The sequence below is a fragment of the Pseudorca crassidens genome, chromosome 19 (assembly GCF_039906515.1).
Source record: "Pseudorca crassidens isolate mPseCra1 chromosome 19, mPseCra1.hap1, whole genome shotgun sequence".
NCBI classification, from domain to species: domain Eukaryota; kingdom Metazoa; phylum Chordata; class Mammalia; order Artiodactyla; family Delphinidae; genus Pseudorca; species Pseudorca crassidens.
The window spans coordinates 34,514,813-34,540,857 of NC_090314.1; the positions used below are offsets into that span (position 1 = coordinate 34,514,813).

At 44.7% G+C, this 26,045-nt stretch overlaps 1 protein-coding gene across 8 annotated transcripts in view; it reads right to left on the bottom strand.

Moving 5' to 3' along the window:
- The window catches only part of TEX14 (testis expressed 14, intercellular bridge forming factor), a 78,513-nt gene that overhangs the window by 17,905 nt on the left and 34,563 nt on the right, over positions 1–26,045 (bottom strand). For 5 of the 8 annotated variants that reach the window (XM_067717087.1, XM_067717085.1, XM_067717082.1 and 2 more), the window contains 12 exons: positions 22,147–22,298; positions 20,502–20,692; positions 19,562–19,697; positions 17,264–18,189; positions 13,508–13,614; positions 11,078–11,203; positions 10,789–10,877; positions 9,672–9,965; positions 8,735–8,835; positions 6,090–6,209; positions 4,240–4,306; positions 1,645–1,726 (listed from right to left, as the gene is read on the bottom strand). In XM_067717087.1, coding sequence (XP_067573188.1) covers positions 1,645–1,726; positions 4,240–4,306; positions 6,090–6,209; positions 8,735–8,835; positions 9,672–9,965; positions 10,789–10,877; positions 11,078–11,203; positions 13,508–13,614; positions 17,264–18,189; positions 19,562–19,697; positions 20,502–20,692; positions 22,147–22,298 — 2,391 coding nt within the window. The remainder of the gene's footprint in view (positions 1–1,644; positions 1,727–4,239; positions 4,307–6,089; positions 6,210–8,734; positions 8,836–9,671; positions 9,966–10,788; positions 10,878–11,077; positions 11,204–13,507; positions 13,615–17,263; positions 18,190–19,561; positions 19,698–20,501; positions 20,693–22,146; positions 22,299–26,045) is intronic. The other 3 variants (XM_067717086.1, XM_067717083.1, XM_067717088.1) reach the window with 2 other exon arrangements.

A 26,045-nucleotide genomic window follows, 5' to 3' on the forward strand; every position in this document is an offset into this window, starting at 1 on the left:
CACTCATTTAGTCTTTATTTCTACAATTTTATCATTTCAAGAATGGTATAAATGTAGAATCATATAGTAAATAACTTTGCAGGGGTTGCTTTTTCCACTCAGCATAATTCTCTGGAGACTTGTCCCAGTTGCTGCATGTACCAACAGTTCATGCTTTTTTATTGCTGAGGAGCATTCCATGGTATGGATGTAACACAGTCCATTAAACCATTCACTTGTTAGATAACATCTGGGTTTCCAGATTTTGGCTATTATGAATAAAGTTTCTATAAACATTCATGTATGTGTTGGGTTTTTAAAATATTTATTTATTTATTTGTTTTTTGGCTGCATCGGGTCTTAGTTGCAGCATGCAGGCTCTTCATTGCAGTGTGCGGGCTTCTCTCTAGTTGTGGCATGCGGTTTTTCTCTCTCCAGTCGTGGTGCGCAGGCTCCAGAGCGTATGCGCTCTGTAGTTTGCAGCACGCGGGCTCTCTCGTTGAGGTGCACAAGCTCAGTCATTGTGGCACGTGGGCTTAGTTGCCCCGCCGCATGTGGGATCTTAGTTCCCTGACCAGGTATGGAGCCCATGTTCCCTGCATTGGAAGGCGGATTCTTTACCACTGGACCACCAGGGAAGTCCCATGTATGTGTTTTCATGTAAACGTAATTCTTCATTTCTCTGGGTAAATGCCCAGAAGTCATATTATTACTTTTAATCTCTATGTCAACATTCCCAGTAAGAATTCTTTTCTTTTTTGAATTTAGAATCTTCCATTTATTCAATAGAATTGAAAATATATTATTTAAGAGAGGTGAAAAAATAAAACTCAATGTTGTCTACAGAAACTTTCCTTAACCAGATGGAATTTCTCTTTCTCATTTGTAAAAGTAAAAAAAAACAAAGTAGCTTTTTCTTTCAAAAGTAGTATGCACCCATGGTGGAACATTCCAACAGCAAAGAAGGTTATAAGAATAAAAGAAAAACCTCTGGACTCTCTCTCTAGAGTTAACCACTGTATAGACGTCCAGAAATGTCGACACACTACAAGGATTATAGGTATCTCCCTTCCCTCTCATTTTTACACAGATGGTATTAAATTACATACACTGTTGTGCATTTTTTTCAATTAACAATATGTCCAGTGATGATTCTTATTGCTATTTTACAAATGGGGAGCTAGAAGAGAGGGGTTGAGAAATCTGACCAAGTTAGAAAAGCAGAGTCAGGATCTGAATACAGATAACAACTCCTTTTCACGACGCCTCACAATTCTGCTGAACAAGTCCTCACAAAGCTAAGCTGCCCAAAGCTTACTGTTATAACATGGTGGCTATTATATTTGAAGAAGAGCAACATGTAAATATGGGGCATTACCATCAAATAACATTACTTCTTTGAGTCTGAAACTGTGAATAAAATAATAGCATAGGGGGCTTCCCTGGTGGCGCAGTGGTTGAGAGTCCGCCTGCCGATGCAGGGGACGCGGGTTCGTGCCCCAGTCCGGGAAGATCCCACATGCCGCGGAGCGGCTGGGCCCGTGAGCCATGGCCACCGAGCCTGCGCGTCCGGAGGCTGTGCTCCGCAACGGGAGAGGCCGCAGTAGTGAGAGGCCCGCGTACCGCAAAAAAAGTAAAAATAAAAAAAATAATAATAGCATATACCTTTGTATAGGTTGGAATTGAGACCTGGTCAAAATTTCAGCTTTCTTTCCAAGGTTTTTTCTCATTTGGAACTTTTCTTCACCTGAAAGAATAAAGTACATGCATTTTTTAGTGAATTTTTGCCAACCCAGATGATTACTTTCATTCTCGAGAATTTTCCTTGGTCTGATCCAGAATAAGAAATAATCTACATAAACAGAGTGCTTCCTAGTTGGGTTTGGAGTGAGCACTGTAGAAGAGGTTTTTGCTCTGAAAGTTTATTTCCCTTGCTCAGAGGGGAGAACTATATTCTGACTCTCAGAATACAATCAAGCCATTTACTGGCCTTTCAGTTATAACTGCACAGTTATTTCTGGAGACAAATGTTGTTTTGTCTTTTCAGGAAGGCAAACTGACCTGGTTCCTGTCAACAGACACCAGGGGGCGTTGAAACCAAGAACTGTTTGTTCACTAAAGATTCCAAATAGAAAAGACCACTAAGAGCAACTAAGAGCAACTAAGCCCCTGCACCACAACTAGTGAGCCCCCGTGCCACAACTACGGAAGCCCACACGCCTAGAGCCCGTGCTCCGCAACAAGAGAAGCCACTGCAATAAGAAGCCCGTGCACCACAAGGAAGAGTAGCCCCTGCTCGCCACAACTAGAGAAAAGCCTGCGTGCAGCAACAAAGACCCAGTGCAGCCAAAAATAAATAAAATTAAATAAATAAATGAAAATTTTAAGAAAATGAAAAGAAAAGACCAATGTTCTGGGCATTCCCAGAACATTAACTGTGTCTCTTGGCCACCAAACACCACTTAATGAGTGGGGATGGGGTCTTGAGTACTAAGGAGCTAATTCAACTGTCTTCTGTTCTCGTTGGCCTCAAGCATCTGAAGTCACTCCTCCCCAGCTCTTAGTAAGGCCTCTGGACACACGGGGCCAGTATCCATTTTCCTTTCCACCATTACATAGCTCTGGTTTATAGAGAAGAGGACAGACAGACCAGCCTGCCCCGCTGGCAAATGCTCATGATCCGCCTGCCATTCCTTAGGTCCAGGAGGTAGTCTGGTAGGCCCACTATAAAAGTGCCACCTTCAGCAGAAGCCAAGCTACTCTGAAACCCCACCAGTAGAGAAGCCTAGGGGTTCTTCTTCTTTCCACCCCTTTTCAAATGCCTAGAAAGCGTAAACACCTGGAAAGCATAAATGAATTCCTAATAAGCACAATTTAGACCTGGAGGGGAACTTAGAGATTTTAGAGTGTAACTTTCTCCTTTACTTTACATGGAGGGAAAGTGGGGCCCTCAGGTGGAGTGACATGCCCAAGGTAATGCACAAAAAAAATCAGTGGCAGAACTGGGCTTGGAACCCAGCATGTATGCAACTTTTATCCCTGTTGTATTGCCTGGTATGGAGAGGATATATTGATATATCAGAGCCCTAGTGAAAAAGGGGGAGGAGAAGGGCTAAAAGGAGGAAACAGAGTAGAAATCAGAGGCTTCTACATGTACTTTAGATGTTTGTATCCAACTAGCCCTGGTTTTCTGACCTGCCTGCCCCATAACTTCTCTATCCTACTCAACTCTCTTCCAAACACTAGTGAAGTGGCCATGTACAGGTCAGGCTCACACAGAAAGTGATCATGGGCAGAGGCTCCACAGAAAGAGCTGGGTGGCCAGAGACCCAGGTTTGGGAACTTTAAATACATATTGTCCTGAGAATTTAACTGTTCATCTAAAAGCTTACAGCTTCTTAAAATGCTTGTGCCTGTGACGGGGGCCTGCATCAGGTTAGAGATGGCAGCTGGAGTATGCAGCAGGAGGAAGGGAGTATGGTCGGAACCTAAACCCACCCAGCCCGGGTTCAGACTGTTGAGACACGACCCTGGACCGAGCTACATGGCTTAGTAGGTGGATAACCTTGGTTTTAAAAATGGATGGTTGCATACCTTAAAAGAGCGAAAGTGCACAATTTTTAAAATGCCTGTATCAGAACCTGTGGTTCACTTGTATCTTGTCTTGTGTCACACCCCAGCTGCTGATCCAAGGTTAATTTACCATGTAACGGGAAGCAGTTGCTAAGCTATAGAGAACCCAAGGCCTCCCAAGGGAAGGACATTATATTCACTGTACTGTTGGCTATTATTAACCCTTTGCTAAGATGCCAAGCAACCAAAGGAAAATGATGGTGGAACTCTGCCTTTTGGGGAAGAAAAGGACATGGAAACCTAGTTCTGGTTGTCGCTGTGTCAATAACTAGCTGTGTGGCCTAGGTCAATCCCTCAGGTCAGCTCAGCAAAGATAACTGAACACATGCTATGTGCCACAAAAGAGCCTGAAATCTAGGGAAAGAGACTACAGGGGGAAAATAGAAGAAGAAGCAACTGCTATAACGTATGCTATAAGAATGCAAGGGGAGGTAGAAATAACATGATGTATGGATGTCATGAGACTAGTGAGGGGCAGGGGAAATCACTGAGCCTAAGTTTTCTCATCTGTAAAATGAAAGGCCTGGAAGGTTATTTCTAAGGACCTTTCCAGCTCTAAACATGTGTGATCTGACAGAAAGTAAAGATGAGGGACTCTCAAAGGAATCTGCCCTGAGGGCTTATTACCAGAGGCTTGAGGTCGGGCACAAGCATGTTGTATTCCTTCAAAGTCTTCTTCAATGGGACTTGAGGTCTGCAAAAGAATGAAAGAGCAAAGAAAGGAGGGTCACTGGAGGCAGACATATCATCAGAAGGTGGAGAGAGAATTTCTTGATGTTCTTAAACCTTGAAAATCTTCATAAGGTTCCTACATCTTCTATAGAAAAAGAACAAACGTTCATCACAGACATTAAGAACTTATTTGTACTATGTGTTCTTCCTCAACAACAAGCCCTCCCCCACCTCCCATTCTGAGGTGGAATCGGGTGACTTTCCCCTTCATCATCCCCTCCTCACCACAACCTTCCAACAAAGATGTTTTGATTCCTGGGAGCTTTATCAGAAAAGCCAAAGAAGGTAGGAAAAACGGCCCAGACTGCAAAGCTACTCTATGGGGTGACCAGTCAGAACACTGGTTCCTTTGAGGGGAGGCAGGGAGTGGGAGGAAACACAAGGAGGTCTTTTGGGGGATCAAGAATGGTCTATTTCTTGATTTGGGTGCTGGCTACATGAGTGTGTTCAGCATGTAAAATTTCATGAGCTGTACACTAAAGACGTGTGTAGTCTTCTCCGTTATACTTTTTATATACATCTACATGTTACATGTATATACATATGTATGTTACATGTATATACATATGTATGTATATATACTTTATACATTTCTATTAAAGATTTTCTTAATGTCCCAGTCCACCGTAAAACCAAGAATGTTTAAAGGATTAATAATGGAAAATTGCTCTAATTGAGTTTTCAGAAGCGCCAACAAGTGGAAACTACGCGTTTTGATGCATCACTGAGTTCTTCTTGTCAGTCAAATGCTGTGACTGACATGTACAATCCTCTCTTTCCTCTTCCGTACCTTCCATATTGGTAAAAGAACCCCCAAAAGTGGCAGGTTAGGGGACAGGTGAGGTAAAAATAACATAAGTAAATAAGAGAATCCAATAAGTTTCATTTTATAAATGAAAATATTCTGTACAAACAGGTTCTTGCAAAAGCTAAGCAGATCCCAGAGAAAGCCCTGTGTACTGGACAGCCTCACATTCACTGCTGACACTGTGACTCTATTCCTGGCTCTCTCACCACTAAATCTGGCCAGGCCAGGGCTAATTCCCTACATCTGCGTTTGCCAGTTCTTCACACAGAGGAATAACAGCAGGCTGCCTTCTCTTCCCTTCAGGAAGGATGTGTGAATTGGGTAACATGAAGGAAAGTGTTTTGAAAAAAGAAGTACAAAGTGCTGTACAAATGCAGGAGCCACAATTTTGGGAGAAATTGCTTATGACCTTCATTATCAAAAATCTTATTTTTCACGTTTTTTCAAAACACACAAAAACACTGATAAATTGACATTATATACTTTTATGTGTAAGCTATTTTTCTTAATAAAAATAATTTTAAAGGAATAAGGCAACAGAAAAGCTGAAGATGTACTTTATCCTGAACTGTAAATTTTTACCTCTAGGGGCTTCCCTGGTGGTACAGTGGTTGAGAATACGCCTGCCAATGCAAGGGACACAAGTTCAAGCCCTGGTCCGGGAAGATCCCACATGCCGTGGAGCAGCTAAGCCTGTGCACCACAACTACTGAGCCTGTGCTCAAGAGCCCGCAAGCCACAACTACTGAAGCCCTCATGCCTAGAGCCCATGCTCCACAACAAGAGAAGCCACCGCAATGAGAAGCCTGGGCACCACAATGAAGAGTAGCCCCTGCTCACCTCAACTAGAGAAAGCCCACGCACAGCAACGAAGACCCAATGCAGCCAAAAATAAAAACAAACAAATAAATAAATTTATTAAAAAAAATTTTTTTACCTCTAGAGCCAAGTTTTCTTGAGCAGTTGAGGAGTAAAAATATTCATGGTCTGGAGTTAAAACTTCATCTGTTATGTCTTCAGAAGACTCTGGTGAACAAGTTGGTTGCACGGACTGATCCTATTAATAAGGTAGGAAATCACTTTTAAGTTGGTGTTTATTGTAAACAAATCCCTTTACAGCTGGATGCAGTGTTAATGATGGGGTATCAAAAATTACTCTGTGGTCGGGGTGACACTCTCTGAGACCTTCCTGCCTACTTGCACCTCTGGCCCTCCTTCCCCACTGTGAGCTGTGACCCCCTGGAGCAGGCCCTCCTTCCCCACTGTGAGCTGTGAACCCCCTGGAGCAAATGTGACAAATGACAGTCCTGAATCTCAACATCCTTACCTGCACAGTGGAAGTGGGGGGAGGTTGGGTGACCTTTTTGCTCTAAAATTCACAGGAAGAAAAAAGTCCCTAGACAACTCAAGCTGGGGACTGAATTTAAACACCCTGATCCTCAAGAGCCTAGATACAGTCCATGTGTTGGCATTGTCCTCCAGGCTGAGGCTGCTCAGAACTGGGACTCCCTCAGGTATTCCCGTTTAAAGGCAAGTGAAGAAGCATGATTTTGGGGCTTCCCTGGTGGTGCAGTGGTTAAGAATCCGCCAATGCAGGGGACACAGGTTCGAGCCCTGGTCCAGGAAGATCCCACATGCCGCGGAGCAACTAAGCCCGTGTGCCACAACTACTGAGCCTGCACTCTAGAGCCCGTGAGCCACAACTACAGAGCCTGCATGCCTGGAGCCCGTGCTCCACAACAAGAGAAGCCACCACAGTGAGAAGCCTGCGCACCGCAACGAAGAGCAGCCCCCGCTCTCCGCAACTAGAAAAAGCCCGTGTGCAGCAACAAAGACCCAACACAGCCAAAAATAAATAAATTAATTAAATAAATTTATAAATAAAAAAAAGAAGCATGATTTTAAAAATAGCAATGCAATCTCAACAATAAAAACAAAATAAAGTAAGTTATTTCTTCAGCATCTCCACTCTGCCCCTTCCTTTTTTGCTCTTTCTCTACATTCAGGCCCTGATCACCACATGGCCAGACAACTGGCTCCTTTCCTCATCTTCAGTCATCCCTTTGCAGAGGTTTTGTGGTTTATTTCCTTGGACATTGCTTTTGCCATACTTCCTCCTCTGTGCACTTAGCAGCTGCTTTCCTCAACCTCTCCTGTCAAACTGAAATTTCTCAGACAAGCTTGGCCTCCCATACATTCCCCACTTCCCTGACAGAGATGCTTCCCAGCCAAGCCAGTATGCTGAATGTGGCACATCCTTCCAGCCCTCACATGGGAGAAAGAATAAATTGTCCTGTGAACAGTTTGTGTGCTATGATTACTACAATAGTATGTTCTTCAAAAGACCTCTAATGTTATCACACCTGGCTTTTTACATTGTTTCATTCTCAGCTGCTGTTTATATTCTTTAAATGATCCTGGGCCCACGTCAATGGTGATTACAAAAATTCTGGTTCCTTGCTCTGGCTGGACTATGGCCCAACTGCATGCCTGAAGAATGCACTAAATCCCGGAAGCAAGGCTGTAACCCCAATGCAAATGCTAGGATATGACTGTATCCCAGAGATCTTGCTGAGGCAGAGGTTTCAGGCATGAACACCTTCCTTCCACTGAGTTGAAAGCTGAATTTGGGTCTTAGGTGACATTCCAGGTGAAGGTACTCCCATCGCAACCCTGGCCTTGTACTTCAATCTGACCTGAGTCACGAGCTTTGGTAGCTGACAGTGCTTTAAGAGTTAGTCTTGGGACTTCCCTAGTGGCGCAGTGGTTAAGAATCTGCCTGCCAATGTAGGGGACATGGGATCGATCCCTGGTCCAGGAAGATCCCACATGACGTGGAGCAACTAAGCCCGTGCGCCACAACCACTGAGCCTGTGCTCTAGAGCCCGCGAGCCACAACTACTGAAGCCCTCGTGCCTAGGGCCCGTGCTCCGCAACAAGAGAAGTCACCGCACTGAGAAGCCCGCACACCAAAACGAAGAGTAGACCCCACTCTCGCCACAACTAGAGAAAGCCTGCGCGCAGCAACGAAGACCCAGCACAGCCAAAAATTAATTAATTAATTAAGAAAAAAAAGAGTTGGTCTTGTCTAGCCAACTTGACAGAAAGCTCAAGGGTCAGAGCTGAATATAACACTTGTCTGTGTTTTCCCCAAGCTCCGATATACACAATGCTTTGAGTTGAACTAACTCAAAAAGTATCAGGCAGGGCTTCCCTGGTGGCGCAGTGGTTGAGAGTCCGCCTGCCGATGCAGGGGACACGGGTTCGTGCCCCGGTCCGGGAGGATCCCACGTGCCGCGGAGCGGCTGGGCCCGTGAGCCATGGCCGCTGAGCCTGCGCGTCCGGAGCCTGTGCTCCGCAGCAGGAGAGGCCACAACAGTGAGAGGCTTGCATACCGCAAAAAAAAAAAAAAAAAAGTATGAGGCAGGGAGGAAAGACTTCTTCTTTCATGTCAGAGACACGAGGGCACATGCTCCAACAAAAAAGAACTAAGACAGATATTATTTCAATGTCATAATACATGACAACTCAGTTCTAGTAGGTCTTTGGGTTCAAGTTGGCTCTCCAGGCAGTATGACTCACGCTGTAAGACTGCTCAACAACCACAGGTGCATCCGAATTTTCTTGAAGGACTTCCCCATGCTCTGGCTGCTCATTTTTTCTGGGGGGCAGGTGCCTGGTACCTAATAATTATAACACAATCATTGTCATTTGGTGATATTCAAATGGCATGGAAGGGGCGAAGGGTGGCATGAGAAAAGAGATGTAGGCATATTCTGCCAAGGGTGGCCATGTTTCATATGTCAAATCGAAGTGGAGACTGTTAGGCTAGTCTGGCCCCAGCACGTGGCCCTGGATCAGCCACCCTTTTGCCTACCCATTCAAGAGCGATGCTTGACAAGGAACAGATTTTAAATACCAAAAAAATCCAAACCAATAGATTTTCTACCTAAGATAAATAATAATTTAGATGTACCTTCCTTTGATTTGCAAACAACTGTGAAACGATATCCCATGCCCTGATTGCAAGCAAATTACCAGGTAGAAATACACACTCTTCAGTTTTCACCTACAAATCTCTAAAAGTGATGACAGTAAATGCCGTTTGTCTCTAAGTTCCTCAGGCATAGACTCTCTGAGAGCCACTGGAATTTTTCTGGCTTAAAATGCAACGCAAAGAAGGGGGCAGTATGGAGTGGCCTTCCACCAATGCCTTCAGGTAAAAGGTTCGATTCTTTGTGAGGTTAGACCCAGATCCAGGGTCAGTGCATGGAGATTATTTTACTTCCTTTGGACAAAGGAATCTGCTCTGGTAATAGAAAAACTCATGAATCTCTGGACTTCTTTACCTGTCTGAAGGACAGTGGGATTAGAAGGGTATGCTGCTTTCCCCTGGAATTCAGGATTCCCAGACAGGTAGGAAAGAAGACCAAAGGAAATATTCTAGGAGGTTTACTTATTTTTGAGAGCTGACAACTTGATAGAGCTCACCTACCCTGACTCGTCCAACTGAACTTACCGCTGAAACTTCGAGGCCCTGGCTGTCTGCCATGCTGGTCACTGCTGCGGTCACTGCTGCGGTCACTGCTGTCTGTTTTGTCACACTTGCCATTTCCTCCTGGCTCATCATTTTTCTTGGGATGCTCTACAGCTTGCTGCCAATCCACGTGCTCAGGGACCTTAATGGGGGGCTGCAGCAGGGGATCAGGCCTGTTTTCAGCCTCATTTTCTAAAGTCACACTACTCTGAGGATGCCAAGGAGGTACTGCCAGCTGCCCAGTAGCTGCTTTCTCTGCCATTTCTTTCACCTCCGCTGGATGTAAGAGAAAGCAGCGTTTAAAAGATCACTGTGAATGCTGGAAACAAAAGCTTTAGATTCTTAAAGAGTTATGTCATATTTTATAGCTCATATTGTCACAATGATTGCGTTTTTGGAATTGCATCATCCTTAGCTTGGCCTGAAGCAGAGGAGAGAATTGATGATAGAGTAAGGGAAAGGCAGAATTTCAGTTAGTTACAGTGCTTTTTGCTGAATTAGAGTAAAAAGTAACAGGAAACTTGTAGACGGACCTTCTTGCTGTGAAGATTTTATAAGAAAATGACATCTGAAGCCCCTAGTCTGTAGAGACTCATGGAAGGAATTCCATTGAGTCTGTCTAGCCTTTCTAGACCACGCTGAGCTCATATTTGGGGAGTACGCATGTATGTGTTCATGTGTGTTTTCACTTCCATTTTCTCTACTTTTGCAATGTCACTTACAAGATTAGACTGATACAAAAGGATAATGCCCACAAAATATGTGAAAGTGACACTGCAAGCTCTCTACCTTAATAATGTTATATATTAAACATCTATATTGTGTGTTTTTACTGCATGTGTTATATAGCACACATACATATATATATATGTATACACATGTAAAATAGAAGAATTTCCTATATAGTACAGAAATGAATAAAGCACTTCTCTCTGCAGTGTGTAATCAGAAAGGTCTTGCTTTTAAAATGGAACGATCTAAAAAGAAAAGAATATGGGAGAACAATGCAATACAGGCTGTGTACTTACAGATGACAACAAGGTTAGAAAGATACTTTAAATTTCATTTTGTTCAACAGAATCCATGACTTTATACTCACTTTTCCATTTTAAGTGTATCTCTCCAGCATCTTCATTATTTCTTGACTTTGTGTTACAGATTTTAGAAGACACAGATTCCATACTGATCCTGAATTGCATAGATTTGGAGGAAGGGAGTGAGTGGACACAAACACATCAGTTTGCTCAAGTTCCTGGCACAACCCCAAGCCCATCAACCCACCCGGAGGACTGTCCCCTATTACTCTGAGCCGTTCCTGAGATTGCACTGACTCCGACCCACCACCAGGGAGCACTAGACTTCCCAACGTTCCGCCCGCAAGGCTCTACCTGGAAGAGCCTCGGCCAGGGGTGGATGACGTGAGTGGTCCCTGTGGGTGGCCTGGCACAGTGAGGAGTGCACCACTGAGCTGTGTCGTTCTGGTTTGGGCACTGGACTCTCTAGGCCTTCCCTGGCTAAGAAATAAAAGGAGTGGGTTAGAAGATCTCGAGGTAGAAGACCCACAACTGAAACACAGCTGCACCAGACAGAATGCTGGTTACTTGGGCTGTAGCAGAGCCCTGCCACGATGCCACAGAACATAGGTGAAGGTTCAGTAGCTGTTCCTGCCCTTTGATCAGAATCCTCTGGTAATATGCACACCTGCATATCAGTGATAGCACAATAGCTAACATTTATAAAGATGGTCTTGAGGCACCAGGGGCTCTGAAGAACATTCAGAGATCTTCAGCCTAGTTTCACTGAGTTCGAGACCATGTCCTGCCACTGGCTAGCTGTCTGACTTTGGCAAACTTCAATCTCTCTGGGCCAAGGTTTCCTCGTCTGCAAAACAAGGGAGTTTCTTTTTCCTCTAAATATTCCATTATAATATATATGTTATCACCTATTAAACTAACTCTTTGAAAATGTGTGATCTATGGCATATATGTGAATTCCCTTTTATCCAGAATACCCCACTGTCCCACTGGATCAGAGTGCAGAGACTTTTGAATTGGAAAGGTCACATCCAATCAGTTTCTTTGAAGAGCAATTTGGCAATAGCTATCAAGAATCTTTAAAATGTTCAAACCCTCTGAGCTAGTAACTCTGCTTCTGAGAATCTATCAAGGACATAACTCAAAATACAAAAAAAAAAATTTACTGACAAGTCACTGTAGCCCTATTCATAACAGGAAAACAAAAAATAAAGAATAAAACAACCTAAAATTCAACAATTGGGGAAATTCAACAATTTCAAAGTAAGTTTACAGGATGTTTTTAATAACAAGGGATAACCATGTTCTAAGATAAAGCAAAAACTGAGGATACAAAATTGCCTACATGTATATAATTACAATTTTTTTAAGCATACAGAAAGAGTAGGTGGATTGGTAGCAAAGTGTTAAACTTTTCTTTAGTCAGTTTTTGTTCTCCTGGGGGAAGAGGGTGGAGCTGGGCAGGCGAAGCCACAACTACAGCTTTTGCTTTGTCATCCAGTGGCTATACTATCACCCTATATGCCTCTGTCAATGATGTGACTGCTAAACTCTCTGATGCCAGTTAGGTGGTTCTTCAGTTAATTTCCTTTGTAAAGGTAAAATACACTGATCTAAAATGTCTGGGCATTTTCCTTGATTCTCCCTTAATGTACATATTTAACCAAAATGAATGGAACAGCAAATTTGTCATTAGTTTTAGTCACCACTGGGGGTACGTACAAAATTTTCTTTCCAGGAGGACTGACTTCAAGCTGTGGATTAATGTTGCCACTTAACCACAGAAAAGGAAAACTAAATTGATATAATACTCTATCTTGAAAAACATTTATTGCTCCATTAATAATTCCTCCTATGCAGGGACTGCCCTGGTGGTCCGGTGGGTAAGACTCCGTGCTTCCAATGCAGGGGGCCTGGGTTCGATCCCTGATCAGGAACTAGATCCTGCATGCATGCCACAGCTAAGAGTCCACATGCCACAACCAAGAGTTCTCATGCCGCAACTAAGTGTCTGCATTATGCAACTAAGAGTCCGCATGCCGCAACTAAGACCCGATGCAGCCAAAATAAATAAATAATTTAAAAATAATAATAATTCCTCTTATGCAAAATAAAATTTGTTTTACCTAAGTTCTTAAAAACCCAGCATACGCATACTCTCCTTCTGGTGATTTGTGCTGAAACCAATTCATTTTGTTGATCTGGCTAAAAATCAGAGGCCGCAAGGTAACAATGATACTGTTCAACCCCCTCCTTCTGTCCCCCAGAGTCAGTGATGCTTATTTTGAACAACACTGGTTTTCACATAGTTTGGTTTCTGTAGCACTGGTGCATGGAATACTTGGCAATTCTTTTTATAAGAAAAACAATCTGGGGACTTCCCTGGTGGTCCAGTGGTTAAGAATCTGTGCTTCCAATGCAGGGGGTGCAAGTTCAGTACCTGGTTGGGGAACTAAGATCCCACATGCTGCGCGGTGCAACCAAAAAAAAACAAAAAACCCACAATCTGGGCAGTTTCAGAAAGGCAGGATGCTTTACTTTTGACAACTGATGAGTTCTGTGTGGCTAACCTGCCAGCCACTTGATGTCCCCTGCAAGTCTCCATTATACCACTATTCTCACTTACACAACGGAGAGAACTTGCCAAGATCTGTTTCTGTGTTACTATGCCCCATCTCTCACAATCTCTTTGTCACTAGACATATGAAGATCATTAAGTGGCCTCAGGGTCACATGGGAGTCTAAAGACATGGTGACACAAAGAACAATACAATGTTAACCCACCTGCTGGTATTTTGGTTCCTGTTTCTTTCCAAACTGTCCTTGGCTCCGTGAGTGGGCTGAAATTGTTCACCTCTGCTCTGTTTTCCAGGACCACAAAGAGATGGCAGCTTAAAAATCAGTAGACATGTTTCAGTGCTTTGATGAAGGAATTCCTCTTCCCTTCACTCTCACATTCTATATATATATATATATATATATATTTTTTTTTTTTTTTTTGGCTGCGTTGGGTCTTCGTTGCTGTGCGCAGGCTTTCTCTAGTTGCCGTGAGTGGGGGCTACTCTTCGTTGCGGTGCACGGGCTTCTCATTGTGGTGGCTTCTCTTGTTGTGGAGCATGGGCTCTAGGCGCGCGGGCTTCAGTAGTTGTGGCACGCACGGGCTTAGTTGCTCCGCGGCATGGGGGATCTTCCCGGACCAGGGCTCGAACATGTGTCCCCTGCATTGGCAGGCGGATTCTTAACCACTGGGCCACAAGGGAAGTCCCTTCACATTCTATTTTTAAAGCCATTCTCGCTAAGTGTGTAGAACTAACCAGACCTCTCAAGACAATTTCATTTTGCATGTTTCACATCTAGTAACGCATCTCTTAGCTGGAGGCCTATACATAGAAATGTTGGCCCCCAGGACTCCAGGCTGAACAGGGCACAAGTGGAGAAGGAGCAGACAAAATAGACATCAAAAATCCCCAAACTTGGACTTCCCTGGTGGCTCAGTGGTTAAGAATCCGCCTGCCAATGCAGGGGACACAGGTTCGAGCCCTGGTCCGGGAGGATCCCACATGCCGCGGAGCAGCTAAGCCCGTGCGCCACAACTGCCGAGACTGCACTCTGGAGCCCAAGTGCCACAACCACTGAGCCCGAGCGCCACAACTACTGAAGCCCGCACGCCTAGAGCCCGTGCTCCGCAACATGACACCACAATCAGAAGCCCGCTCGCCGCAACTAGAGAAAGCCCGCGCGCAGCAACAAAGACCCAACGCAGCCAAAAATAAAAATAAATAAATACATACATAAATAAATAAATTTATTTTTTAAAAAAATCCCCAAACTTTCCCCTATATTATTTAAGGCAGCAGGTTTTGTGGCAGGAGCCCCAGGCCCTGGGTTCTAGTCTGACCTTTGCTCAGACTAACCTAAGAGAGCCTTATGTTTCAGTTTCCTCATCCATAAAACAGGGACCATAATATCTACCTAAATCCACCAGGGGGATGCTATGAAAATAAAACACAACAACAAAAAAAGGCCACAATACTTCGGAAATAGTAGAAGCAAAATAAATGAAAGTCTATGCCCTTTATCCAAAAGAAAGACTTTGGGATCTGCTTACTCCAATTTTAACAAACTTAGTTAATTATATTTCCTAACCTATTAAGGCAACAAATGTGAGATTTGGGGATGGCAGCAAGGTGCCTAAAGGTGAGAAGATACATAAAAATGATCATAATCTCTCTGGAATATGACCTCCAGAGGCTCTTCTGTGGCGGCAGCATTGTACCATGGAACATCACAATAACAGATGTTCAGAAAAATGTCATGGTCACCAAGGAAAGGCCAGTATATATTTAGAATATATCCAAAACAGGTATTTAGAATAATGGGAAGTTTGTAATGTTTTCATTCAGTATGATTAAAAATTTGAGAATGGAGAAATTAAAAGAATGAATTTCAATTGTCTGAAAAAATCATTGAGGTGAAAATGCCTTACTCCTGATTATGCTAGAAAACCAGGGCACACTTTTTAAAGAACAATTGAAATACGGTGTAATCGTTTTCCCCATAGTCTCATGTACTAGTAGGTGGCTTCCAACAATGACTGTCATCAATTCCTTCCCTCCCTGCCATTTGGGAGCTGGAATCTACTTCCCTCCCCTTGAATCTGTGCTGGCTTCATGACTTTGACCAACAGAAAAGCAGCAGAAGTGACACTGTCCTAGTTTTTAAGAGGCCTGGCCGCTTCAGCTTTCACTTGGGAAGCCAGCTGCCATGCTGCAGAGAAGCTTGGGTGAATGAAAAGCCAAGCGTGGAGAGAGGCCCTCTGGGGGAGCCTAAGGCACCAGACAGGTAAGTGAAGCCTTCTTGGACCTTCTTGCCCAGCCCAGCCTCCAGCTGAATGCAGTCGAGGGGGTGATCCCAGCCGGTGCCACATGGAATGGAGGAATCACTCAGTTAAGCCCTGTCTTATTCCTGACCCACAGAATTATGAGAAATAATAAAACATTGTTATTTTAAGTCACTAAGTTTGGGCTTTTGTTGTTGTTGTCAGACAGCAATAGGTAACCAAAACACAGTATACAATAAAAGTTATTTCTAATGGTTTTCTAGCAAACTCTAACTTCCAATAGAAACAGAAAAATTAAGAATCTAAGTAAATTCTTTGTGCCTCCTCTTTACATAAAAACAAATGCCAAGGCTTTTCCAAATGTTCTAAGTGAGGACTGAAGCCTCACTGAAATTCAGCAAGGAACAGTGAAACAGCACGAGACTGGGAGTCAGAAACCTGCCCCTGACCAGCTGTGGGCCTCGGCAGTAGCGCAGCAAGGCATGGGGGTTAAGTGGGAGTCGTCTGCCCTGTGCAGGCCTAAGTGGGTGCACTGCAGGTGGAGGATTTTAAAACAATAATAAAACTCACCAAAAGCCTGCTTTTTATTACCATGAGCCAGAAACTCTGAATAATTTTAGTAATAAGATCTTCCTTCCAATGGTGCTGACCTCTCCTACTCCACCCCGCTCTCAGCCACACCAGTGGACCTTGGAAAGTTTAAGTCTCTGAGCTTGAGCTTCACACTCTGTAAAAGGATGGGCTCGATCCACCTCTAAAATTCTGATTCAAGAGGCAGCCAGCTCTGCATGTGTGAACTTGTTCAAATTCATTCGTTTAGTTCTTCCCTCAATGACTGTTTATCAAGTACCTTCTACGTGCTAGGCCCCCTTCTTGGTGTGGGGACACAGCATGAGTAAGACCCGTCCTTAAGAAGCTCATGGAGGAACCACTCTTCAACCCATGGTTTCTCACATCCTCTGAGGCAACTTCTTTGACTATCGAGTCCCTCTGTCCCCCACTGGTGTCTGAAATACTCATAGTAGAGCCTGTGGTTCATTCATCATAATATCCCAGGGTCTAATAAATAGCCTCTTGCTCTATAAATGTTTGTTGAATGAGTGAATGAATGAATGAATAAGCAATTTAAAATGGGGATTAATACCTGCCCAAGATACCATATTTGGTGAGCTGAACTATATAAAAGTGTCAATACTTGATTATTTTAACCTATAGAACAACAACTTCACATGGTTCAAACTTCTCTGAATTTACAGAGAAGGACATGGGCTGTGTGCTGGGTTTGGAACAGGAGGTGAAGAGTTATCTATCTTGGGCTTCCCTGGTGGCGCAGTGGTTGGGAGTCCGCCTGCCGATGCAGGGGACACGGGTTCGTGCCCCGGTCCGGGAAGATCCCACATGCCGCGGAGCGGCTGGGCCCGTGAGCCATGGCCGCTGAGCCTGCGCGTCCGGAGCCTGTGCTCCGCGGCGGGAGAGGCCACAATAGTGAGAGGCCCGCGAACCACAAAAAAAAAAAAAAAAAAAAAAAAAAGAGTCATCTATCTTGGAATTCCAACCTAGAGGCCTTACTTCCCAAAGCCAAGAGGACCCCACTGTGAGCTGGCTGTGCTGACATCCGTCCTTGCTCGCAGGTCAGGGGCAAGGCTGAGCCCGGCTCCAGATCCTGCTTGTGCTGCCCTGCCCCCACTTCTCAGCCTTACCTGTTGGCCCTTCTCCGGCTGATCCCTAGTGCTTTCTTCAGGGACTTGGGGGAAAGGGGTGAAAGGTGTCCAGCCACAGCTGCTTCTTTTCTTGGACCTTTTGCCAAAATGTCCTCCTTGAAAGTCTCTCATTGTTCTTGGAGACTTTGCTAGGGTCGGGCAGTTGCCCTCAGTGTCCGGCTGCAGGTTCCCTGGCAGCTGCATGGCAGGAGGAATATAGCTTGAAGCTTGGGGGCCCAGGGCTGAAGGCCAGTCATAGCCGTTTGCAAACTCTCTTGAGGAAGCCCACAGAGACCTGCCCTCCTGCTCCTTCTGTGTCATCTCAAGCTTATCTATTTTCTGTTGAATACTCCTCAGCAAATTGGCATTCTGGTGCATTAAGGTCTGTGAAATCTTTAGATTCAGCACACACTTACTGATGTACTGCTCGGTCAGGGACCTGTTGCTCACGTTGCCCTTGGCTCCTCTGGCTGGCTCAGGCAGGCTGGGTGAACTCAGTGAACCACTCTGCCAGCCCCAGTCCTCAAAGGAGAGCTCCGTGTCAGCTTCTGAAGAGCTGCTGTCTTCATGGGAAAAACAGCATGCCTCTCTCTCCATCTTTTCCAACTCTTCTTCCATGGACTTGAGTTCATCTACCTGGTTTTGTCTGGCCCTCTCAAGAGATGAACCAGTTCCTGGGGGCTCTTCCTCTTTGTCATCTCCCATGTCCAGGCAGCCTGAGTAGATTTCGTTGATTTCGAAGCTGCAGAGGCTCGCCTGATCTGGGCTGGAGCTCCTGGCCTCTTCCCCCACAGAGCAAGCAGAAGAAGCAGCGTCTTGGTTCTGTGTCTCCTGGGCCTCCAGACTTGGGTCTGGGACCAGAGGCTCTGGTGTTGCTTTCTTGGTGAGAGTGGAGTGACCCCTTGGTGAATGAAGCTGACCACCTGCTGAAAAGAGTAGCAACATGCAGCTGATTAAAGTAATTGCAGCAGCTCAGCAGCCTTGGCTTGTTGCTCCAGCAGCATGAGAACACAGAAAAAAGCTTTTTATCTTCCCACTCCCTTTCCAGTTAGGAAGACTACCAGATACACACACAGAGGGTGAGAGGGTATTTCTAACTATTTTGACGTGGGTTGAGATAGAAAATTTGGGGGACTTCCCTGGTGGTGAAGTGGTTAAGACTGGGTGCTCCCAATGCAGGGGGCCCGGGTTCGATCCCTGGTCAGGGAACTAGATCCCACATGCATGCTGCAACTAAGGAGTCCACCTGCCACAACTAAGGAGCCCACCTGCTGCATCTAAGACCCAGTGCAACCAAATAAATATATATATATGTATATGTAAGGGAAAAAAAAAAAGAAAATTTGGGAAGGATCAAACCCGGGAGGAAATGTTCTAAGCTTAAGTTATAGTATGTTCAAAACATGCATAACTTCAGGACAAGCAAATTACAGGCCCCTGAATCTTAGGACTAAATTCATACTTTACACTAAAGGTGTTTGAATATTCATGTCAGTTCAAGTTGTGCTCTTTGTGAGCATCTGATAAAAGAAGCTGAGACACTGCCCAAGAAGCCACTGCACTGAGAGAGATAATACCTCAAAAAATAACTCCAGGACTGACTACCCACCACCCCTGGTTGATGGTGTAAGCTCGCAGAGAATGGGTCGAAGGAGCCAAAGTAATAAGAGCTTGGAGGGCCATTCTGGAGGCTTCCAGGCCTGTCCAAAGAGTCAGAGAATAGTCACTTGGCTAGAATCCAAAGGCCTATGTTCCAGGTGTGTAATAAACCTGGAATTGTGAGCAAGCCACAACCTCTCTGAACCTTAGTTTTCGCATCTGGAATATGAGGGCATCAAGCCAGATGATTGCAAGGTCCTTTCCAGCTCAGAGCTCTAAGGTTTCCAAGTGTACTAAAAAGCAGTAAGGCTTTAGAAGAAAGGTTGGAAGGAAACACCAAAATGTTAACAAATTATTTCTGACGAATTAAAATGTTAAGTAATCTTCTTTGTATTGTTTAGAATTTTCTATAATGAGCAGATAATAGTTTTAAATTTTAAAATCACCATTTTTATTTGTGAAACAATTAAATACATTCCTAAATCATACTAGAAAGAAACAGATTGTTACTGCACAGTTCTGGATCCAATCAAGGTGTATATGGAGCCCAAAAAGTTTAACTTAATAATTTTAAGGATCTTGATTTTTCCCTAAGGCATCCATCCTTCCCAGTATAAGTTATGAGTATAGTTTGGAGGAGTTGATTAGTTACAGCTCTCAGAACACAATCATGTCAAAACCTGTGGGTTAAGGCCATACCTGCTTCCTTCAGCTCTTTTATTTGCAATGGATGTTCTGAAGTCACTCCTAAACAGACATTGACATCAGGATGGAGTTCATATCTCTGCACCCTGGGACTCTCAGTTGGCTGAGTTCTCTGGGCTCCAATAAAATCCTGTAACAAGGGAAGTACTGGCAAGGACATATCTGCAATCATCTGAATGTCACTGGTGTTTTAGAAACATATCTAGGTGTCAAACAAACCCCCCGTTACCCCAGTTGGGTAGACTGACTGTAGTCCTGATAAATGAATTAACTGTTAATTACCAATATTTAAAAAGTAATAACAGGGACTTCCCTGGTGGCACAGTGATTAAGAATCTGCCTGCCAATGCAGGGGACATGGGTTCAATCCCTGGTCCGGGAAGATCCCACATGCCGCGGAGCAACTAAGCTCGTGCACCGCAACTACTGAGCCGGCGCTCTAGAGCCTGCGAGTCACAACTACTGAGCCCGTGTGCCACAACTACTGAAGCCCGTGCCCCTAGAGCCCGTGCTCCCCAACAAGAGAAGACACCACAATGAGAAGCCTGCTCACCGCAACGAAGAGTAGCCCCCACTCGCCACAACTAGAGAAAGCCCACGTACAGCAACAAAGACCCAATGCAGCCAAAAATACAAAAAAAAATAATAAATTTTTAAGAAAAGTAGTAACAGTAGCTGTCATTCATTGAATCGCACTGTGTGCCTACAGGGTGTCCCTTTTATGTACTGACACTCCGCAGCCTCCCTCCACAATTCCCTGCTGCCCTCACCAAGTTAGGCAGTTAGAATTTTCTTGGGAACACAGAAAGGGTGTAATGAAATGAGGATTTCCAAAATATCCTACAACTTGGTCTCTAGCTTCTTCTTGGTCTCTAACTCCCTATCCCCTGAGATAGGTAAGCAGAAATAAACTCCCAACAACTTCACAGCTTACCTTTAAGTCATTTTTCAGAATATACTGGATATCTTGAAGGTTCATAGTTCGGTCTTTCTGCTTGACCTGGATGCCTGACTTAACAATGTCATAGTAAGGTTTCGGAAGCCTGACATCAGCTTCTAAATAATTTCCCGACACTATGGTTTCTTTAATAACTGAGCCATCTAAGTCATCCCAGGGTATGCTGTCTGTTAAGGAAAAAGCCATAGGAAGGAGAGACATTAAGAAATCACATGAAATTGTCTAACCTTTGTCAAGTCACTCAACCTCTTTAAAATTAACTTCTTTCTGTAGAAAAACTACTGGAAGCCCAATAACAAAGGAGAAACCACTTGACCCAAATAACAGGGAAATCCCTGCCACAGAGACAGGAAAAAATAGTGTCAGACTCATGCAGGTATGGACTCTCTGCTGGCAGACCTAGGGACCACAGGGGAATGTTTCCTGGTGTCAAGTAGGCTTGCCCAATACATTCATGTCATGGAAGGTGTGGTTTTTGCCTCTGAGACTGTAAACACTGCTAAATGGGGGCTGATTCTCACCCCCTTAGTGAATGTGGCATGTATGCCTTCACCTTAGAGTTCTATATGTTTGGAAGGGTTTCTATGTCTTTTAAGTGACACTGCTTATACATACGCTGGATTCTGGGTGTGTTTGATTTCACAGTTTACTTCTCAGAGGCCAGTCCTTTCCCCTCGTTTATAAGTTCTTAACATAGAGAACAGACTTGCGGTTGCCAAAAGGGATGGGGGAAAGGAGTTTGGAGTTGGTAGATGCAAACTATTACATTTAGAATGGATAGACAACAAGGTCCTAATGTATACCACAGGGAACTATATTCAATATTGAACTATAGGGCTTCCCTGGTGGTGCAGTGGTTGAGAGTCTGCCTGCTAATGCAGGGGACACGGGTTCGAGCCCTGGTCTGGGAGGATCCCACATGCCTGCCGTGGAGCAACTAGGCCCGTGAGCCACAACTACTGAACCTGCGTGTCTGGAGCCTGTGCTCCGCAACAAGAGAAGCCACGATAGTGAGAGGCCCATGCACCGCGACGAAGAGTGGCCCCCACTTGCCATAACTAGAGAAAGCCCTCGCACAGAAACGAAGACCCAACACAGCAAAATAAATTAATAAACTCCTACCCCAAACATCTTCTTTAAAAATATATATATATTGAACTATATTCAATATGGTTTTTCAATATGAGAAACCAAAATGGAAAAGAATACAAAAAAAGAATGTCTATATGTGTATAACTGAGTCACTTTGCTGTACAGCAGAGACTGCACAACATTGTACATCAGCTACACTTCAATTTAAAAAAAAGTTCTTAAGAGGCACCTTACAGAGACCCACCCCTAAGCATTGACAGCAATATTCAGTTTAAAAACGCTCCTTGGATTAAATGCATTACCACTGACAGGCTGATAGGTGAGCTTTGCTGAGTCTTAAAGAACAGGTTAAAAGAGAAAGATTTCTGGGAGATCATCTTATACCTTCCATAAACCCAAAGAGGTTTCCTTAAAGAAGTTTTTTTTGCCCGTGTCCTGCATTTTCATAAAACTAAGTAACACTTGGGGGAAAAAAAATTCAACCTAAGAATAGGGACTTTGGTCACCATCAATGAGCTCTTTGATCTACCTGTTAAAATCTCCTGTATGATCACAGAAAAGCTGTAGACGTCTGACTTCACTGTGGCTGCCTTCTGTAAGATCACCTCCGGGGCGGCCCAGTTGTAAAGCTGGGTGGGGAGGGATACTCGAGTCAGGTCCTTGTGTACACCTCCATCCCGGCTACGGAAGGAAACACAAAGTAGGGCTCATGTCTTAAAGGATCACTGTGATCACCATGCCGCACATGTGTGAAAACATTTGCCTCTGAAGCCTGACAACCTCCTTGAGCTTCCAGAAACCAGCTAGACCCTGAGCTAACCCACACTGCCTGCTATTCCAACGCCTGCAACTCCTTACCGTTCCTACCCGAGCAGGCCCTGCCCTGCCTCCCACCTCATCTGGCCGCTCTCTCCTGCTCACTCACTCCGCTCAAGTCACAGGGGCCCTCTTTCAGTTTCTCCAGCATGTCAAGTACATCACCACTTCAGGTCTGTGCACCAGTGGCTTCTTCTGCGTGGCATGCTCTGCCCACAGATCCTAGCACGACTGGCTGCTTCTTGTAATTAAAGTATTAGCTCATAACACATATATGTGGAATCTCAAAAAAAAAAAAAAAGGTTCTGAAGAACCTAGGGGCAGGGCAGGAATAAAGACGCAGACGTAGAGAATGGACCTGGGGACACGGGGAGGGGAAAGGGTAAGCTGGGACGAAGTGACAGAGTAGCATGGACATATATACGCTACCAAATGTAAAATAGATGGCTAGTGGGAAGCTGCTGCATAGCACAGGGAGATCAGCTCGGTGCTTTGTGACCACCTAGAGGGGTGGGATAGGGAGGGTGGGAGGGAGACGCAAGAGGGAGGGGATATGGGGATACATGTATACATATAGCTGATTCATTTTGTTATACAGCAGAAACTAACACAACAATGTAAAGCAATTATACTCCAATAAAGATGTAAAAAAAAAAGTATTAGCTCAAAAATCACCTCCTCGGAGAGGACTTACCTGACAACCTAATGTAAAGTAGTCCCAATTTATTGGCTTCAGAGCACTTATTATCTGAATTTCTTGTTCATTGATTTATTGTTTATAATCTGTCTCCCCTCCACCAAAGTCAGCTCCACGAGGGTAGGCCACTTATCTGTCTCTTGTATCACCGTATCTCTAAACTTATACCAGGGCCTCAATGCTTACCTTTTGATTGAATGAACCTAAGACCCTTTCAAGAACCCCCTCAAGCCCCACCTGCTTTATCAAAGCCTTCTGAGACTCTTCCAGCTCTTCGTGATTGCTTCTTTTCTGAGCTCTGCCCTCTTGGGAACGAGCCCTCTCAGTTTAGCACTCAAAGGTTCACTGATTGGCTTGAATAACTCAACTTCACAACCAGGCTCTTTGAGAACTAAGTCAGAGTATCCTAAATGTCTTCTGGGCCAAAGAGAGTCCTCAGGGTGACCAGCACTGACTTCTGCCCACAGCTGTCATGAGCATCAAATGAGATCACACGTGTGGGAACACTCGGTGAACCATAAAGCACTAAGCAAGTAAGGAATTAATATGAACATTATGGTAGGCATTTGGTAAAGACTTGGTGACTGCTGGTTGATAATTAAGAATTAAGTTTTTGGGAATTCCCTGGAGGTCCAGTGGTCAGGACTTGGCGCTGTTACTGCTGGGGCCCGGGTTCAGTCTCCCGCGGGGAACTAAGATCCTGCAAGCCGTGCAGCGTGGCCAAAAAAAAAAATTAAGTTCCTAAAAAGCAAGTAACCAGAAGTTCTTTTTGCTGGCAAAGGAAAGCTTTTAGAGGATGGGATGGACTTCTCAGACTTTGAACAAACTTCCCTAAGTAATATTTCTTCCGGTAGAACTTTTGATAGATGGCAATGAGTTCAGGAAGCCATGAAGCTATAAAAGACCGTATTTTTGTTTTGTTTTCTCTCTTTTTTTTAAAAAAAAGATGGTACATTTAGACTCTTTAGTTGTATTGCTCAATAGGCAAGTGTGGCCTAGGTGTCATGTGAACAGCATGGATACACATGCAAATATTATATTAGTATCACAGGAAAAGCAATGTCGTGTTTTATTGTCAGAGAGATATTCTGAGGACCTAGCACACTTGGCTCTTCACCTTGTAGGCTGACTGTCCAAAGGAGACACTTACTGACCCTCTTGGGCCTCTCAGGCTGCCTAAGGCAAGGGACAAGTTATTTACAATCAGGATTTATATCCTTTCTCTTTTACTTCCACTCTTCTGATCCCTCTTCCTTCTCTGTTAACGCTAGTGGGGTGTAGGAAGGGAGTTTCTTTTCTGGCTGTCATTCCATGGTAGTTATTTTTCTGGGCTTCAGCTCTGACATCATTAAAATTACATTTGGCTATGGCTATGTGATACCACTTGCAAGGTCAATTCCAGCTCTAAAGATTCCATTAAGAAGGAGCTGAAGAATAGGAGAAACTGCTGTATCATTTTTACACCAAGAGATGGAGTGCTACCCTTAACGATGACATTCAACAACTGTACCGGCCTGAATAGAGTGCTACCAAAAATAAATGCAGAACTGAAAGCTGTTTTGTATTCTTGGGTAATCAACTCACATTATGAGCTGTCAAATGTTGCTGACGGACATTTCTGACCAAAGTTCCATTCTGAGGTCAACAAGCCCAAAAGAACTCACACTTTCCTACCCATTTACTTCACAGCCCCTCACTTGACCAGTCTGTGGACCCCAGCTTCTCGGTGCATCTCACATCTTTCCGTTCTATTTTGGTTCCTTGGTCACCACCACCAGGCCCTGCCCTGTGGCCTCCTGGCTGGTTTTTCTACCTTCAACCTCCAATCCATCCTGCCCCTATAAGCCAGGAAACGTCCTCTACCACCTGATTCTAGCCACAGCTGGGTAACCTCAGACCACCTCTTCACCTCTCTGGGCCCCAGTTTCCTCTTCTATAAAAGGACAGCGTTGGGCCTGGCCATCTCCAAAGCTCCATTTCACCCTAGGATTCACATTTCTACTGGAGAGCTCAAGTCAAAGAAACTGTTATACCTCCATTTCAACAACAGATGGCGCCGCATCACTGGCAAACAGCTTGGGTTCTGTCAGCCTTCTTGAAAAGCCTGTTATCAACGGCAAAAATGTCCAAATCCCTTAGGTTCTACTGCCCTTGAACACACAGCCAAAGTGGTGAACCCTGTTCTGAATCATTTCAAAGTTTCCCTTCAGCTAGACTCAACCATTCACTTCAAATGCTTCCTGAGCACTTACTGTGTGGCAGGCTTGAGGTGGATGCTAAAGATGAACAACTCACGGTCCCTGCCCTCTCGGACGGAGCTCGCCACTGGGGGGGCAGAGACACTCGGCTGCAGGCGAGTGAAATATGCTCAGTGAGGTGGGGACAGGGCTTCAGTACAGGCTTCACGGGGTGTGGTGGGAGACTGTGTCAGAAGTGAGTTTAAAAGGATAAAAGGGAGTGTCAGGTACTCCGGAGGCAAGGAGCAGAGCGCTGGGAAATGGCGTGGACTGAAAGTGTCTTCAGATGGCCAGGCAGAGTGGGAGGTGATGAGCATGGCACTGTAGGCGGAGCCCGACCTTGGAAGGCTTCTCACCCTGCAAAGTGCCGGGACTTAATCTTCTAGGCCATGGGAGCCACTGGGATTGAGAATGGACCAGATCTGAGACTGAGCCACTCAACTGGCGACAGCTGTTTGACCTCCACCGGTTCCCACATGGAAAACTGCTCCAGTCACACCCTAACTGTTCCCCTGCTTCTCTCTCGTCCCGTCACAGCCCCTTCTCCACATGGCAGGAGTGAGGGGGTCTGCTTAACCTGTAAATTTCAGCCATGACACCATTCTGCTCAAAAAAAACATTCACAGCATCCCCGTGTTCTTAGGGTTAAATTCAAACTCTTTGCCAAGGTCCATGAGG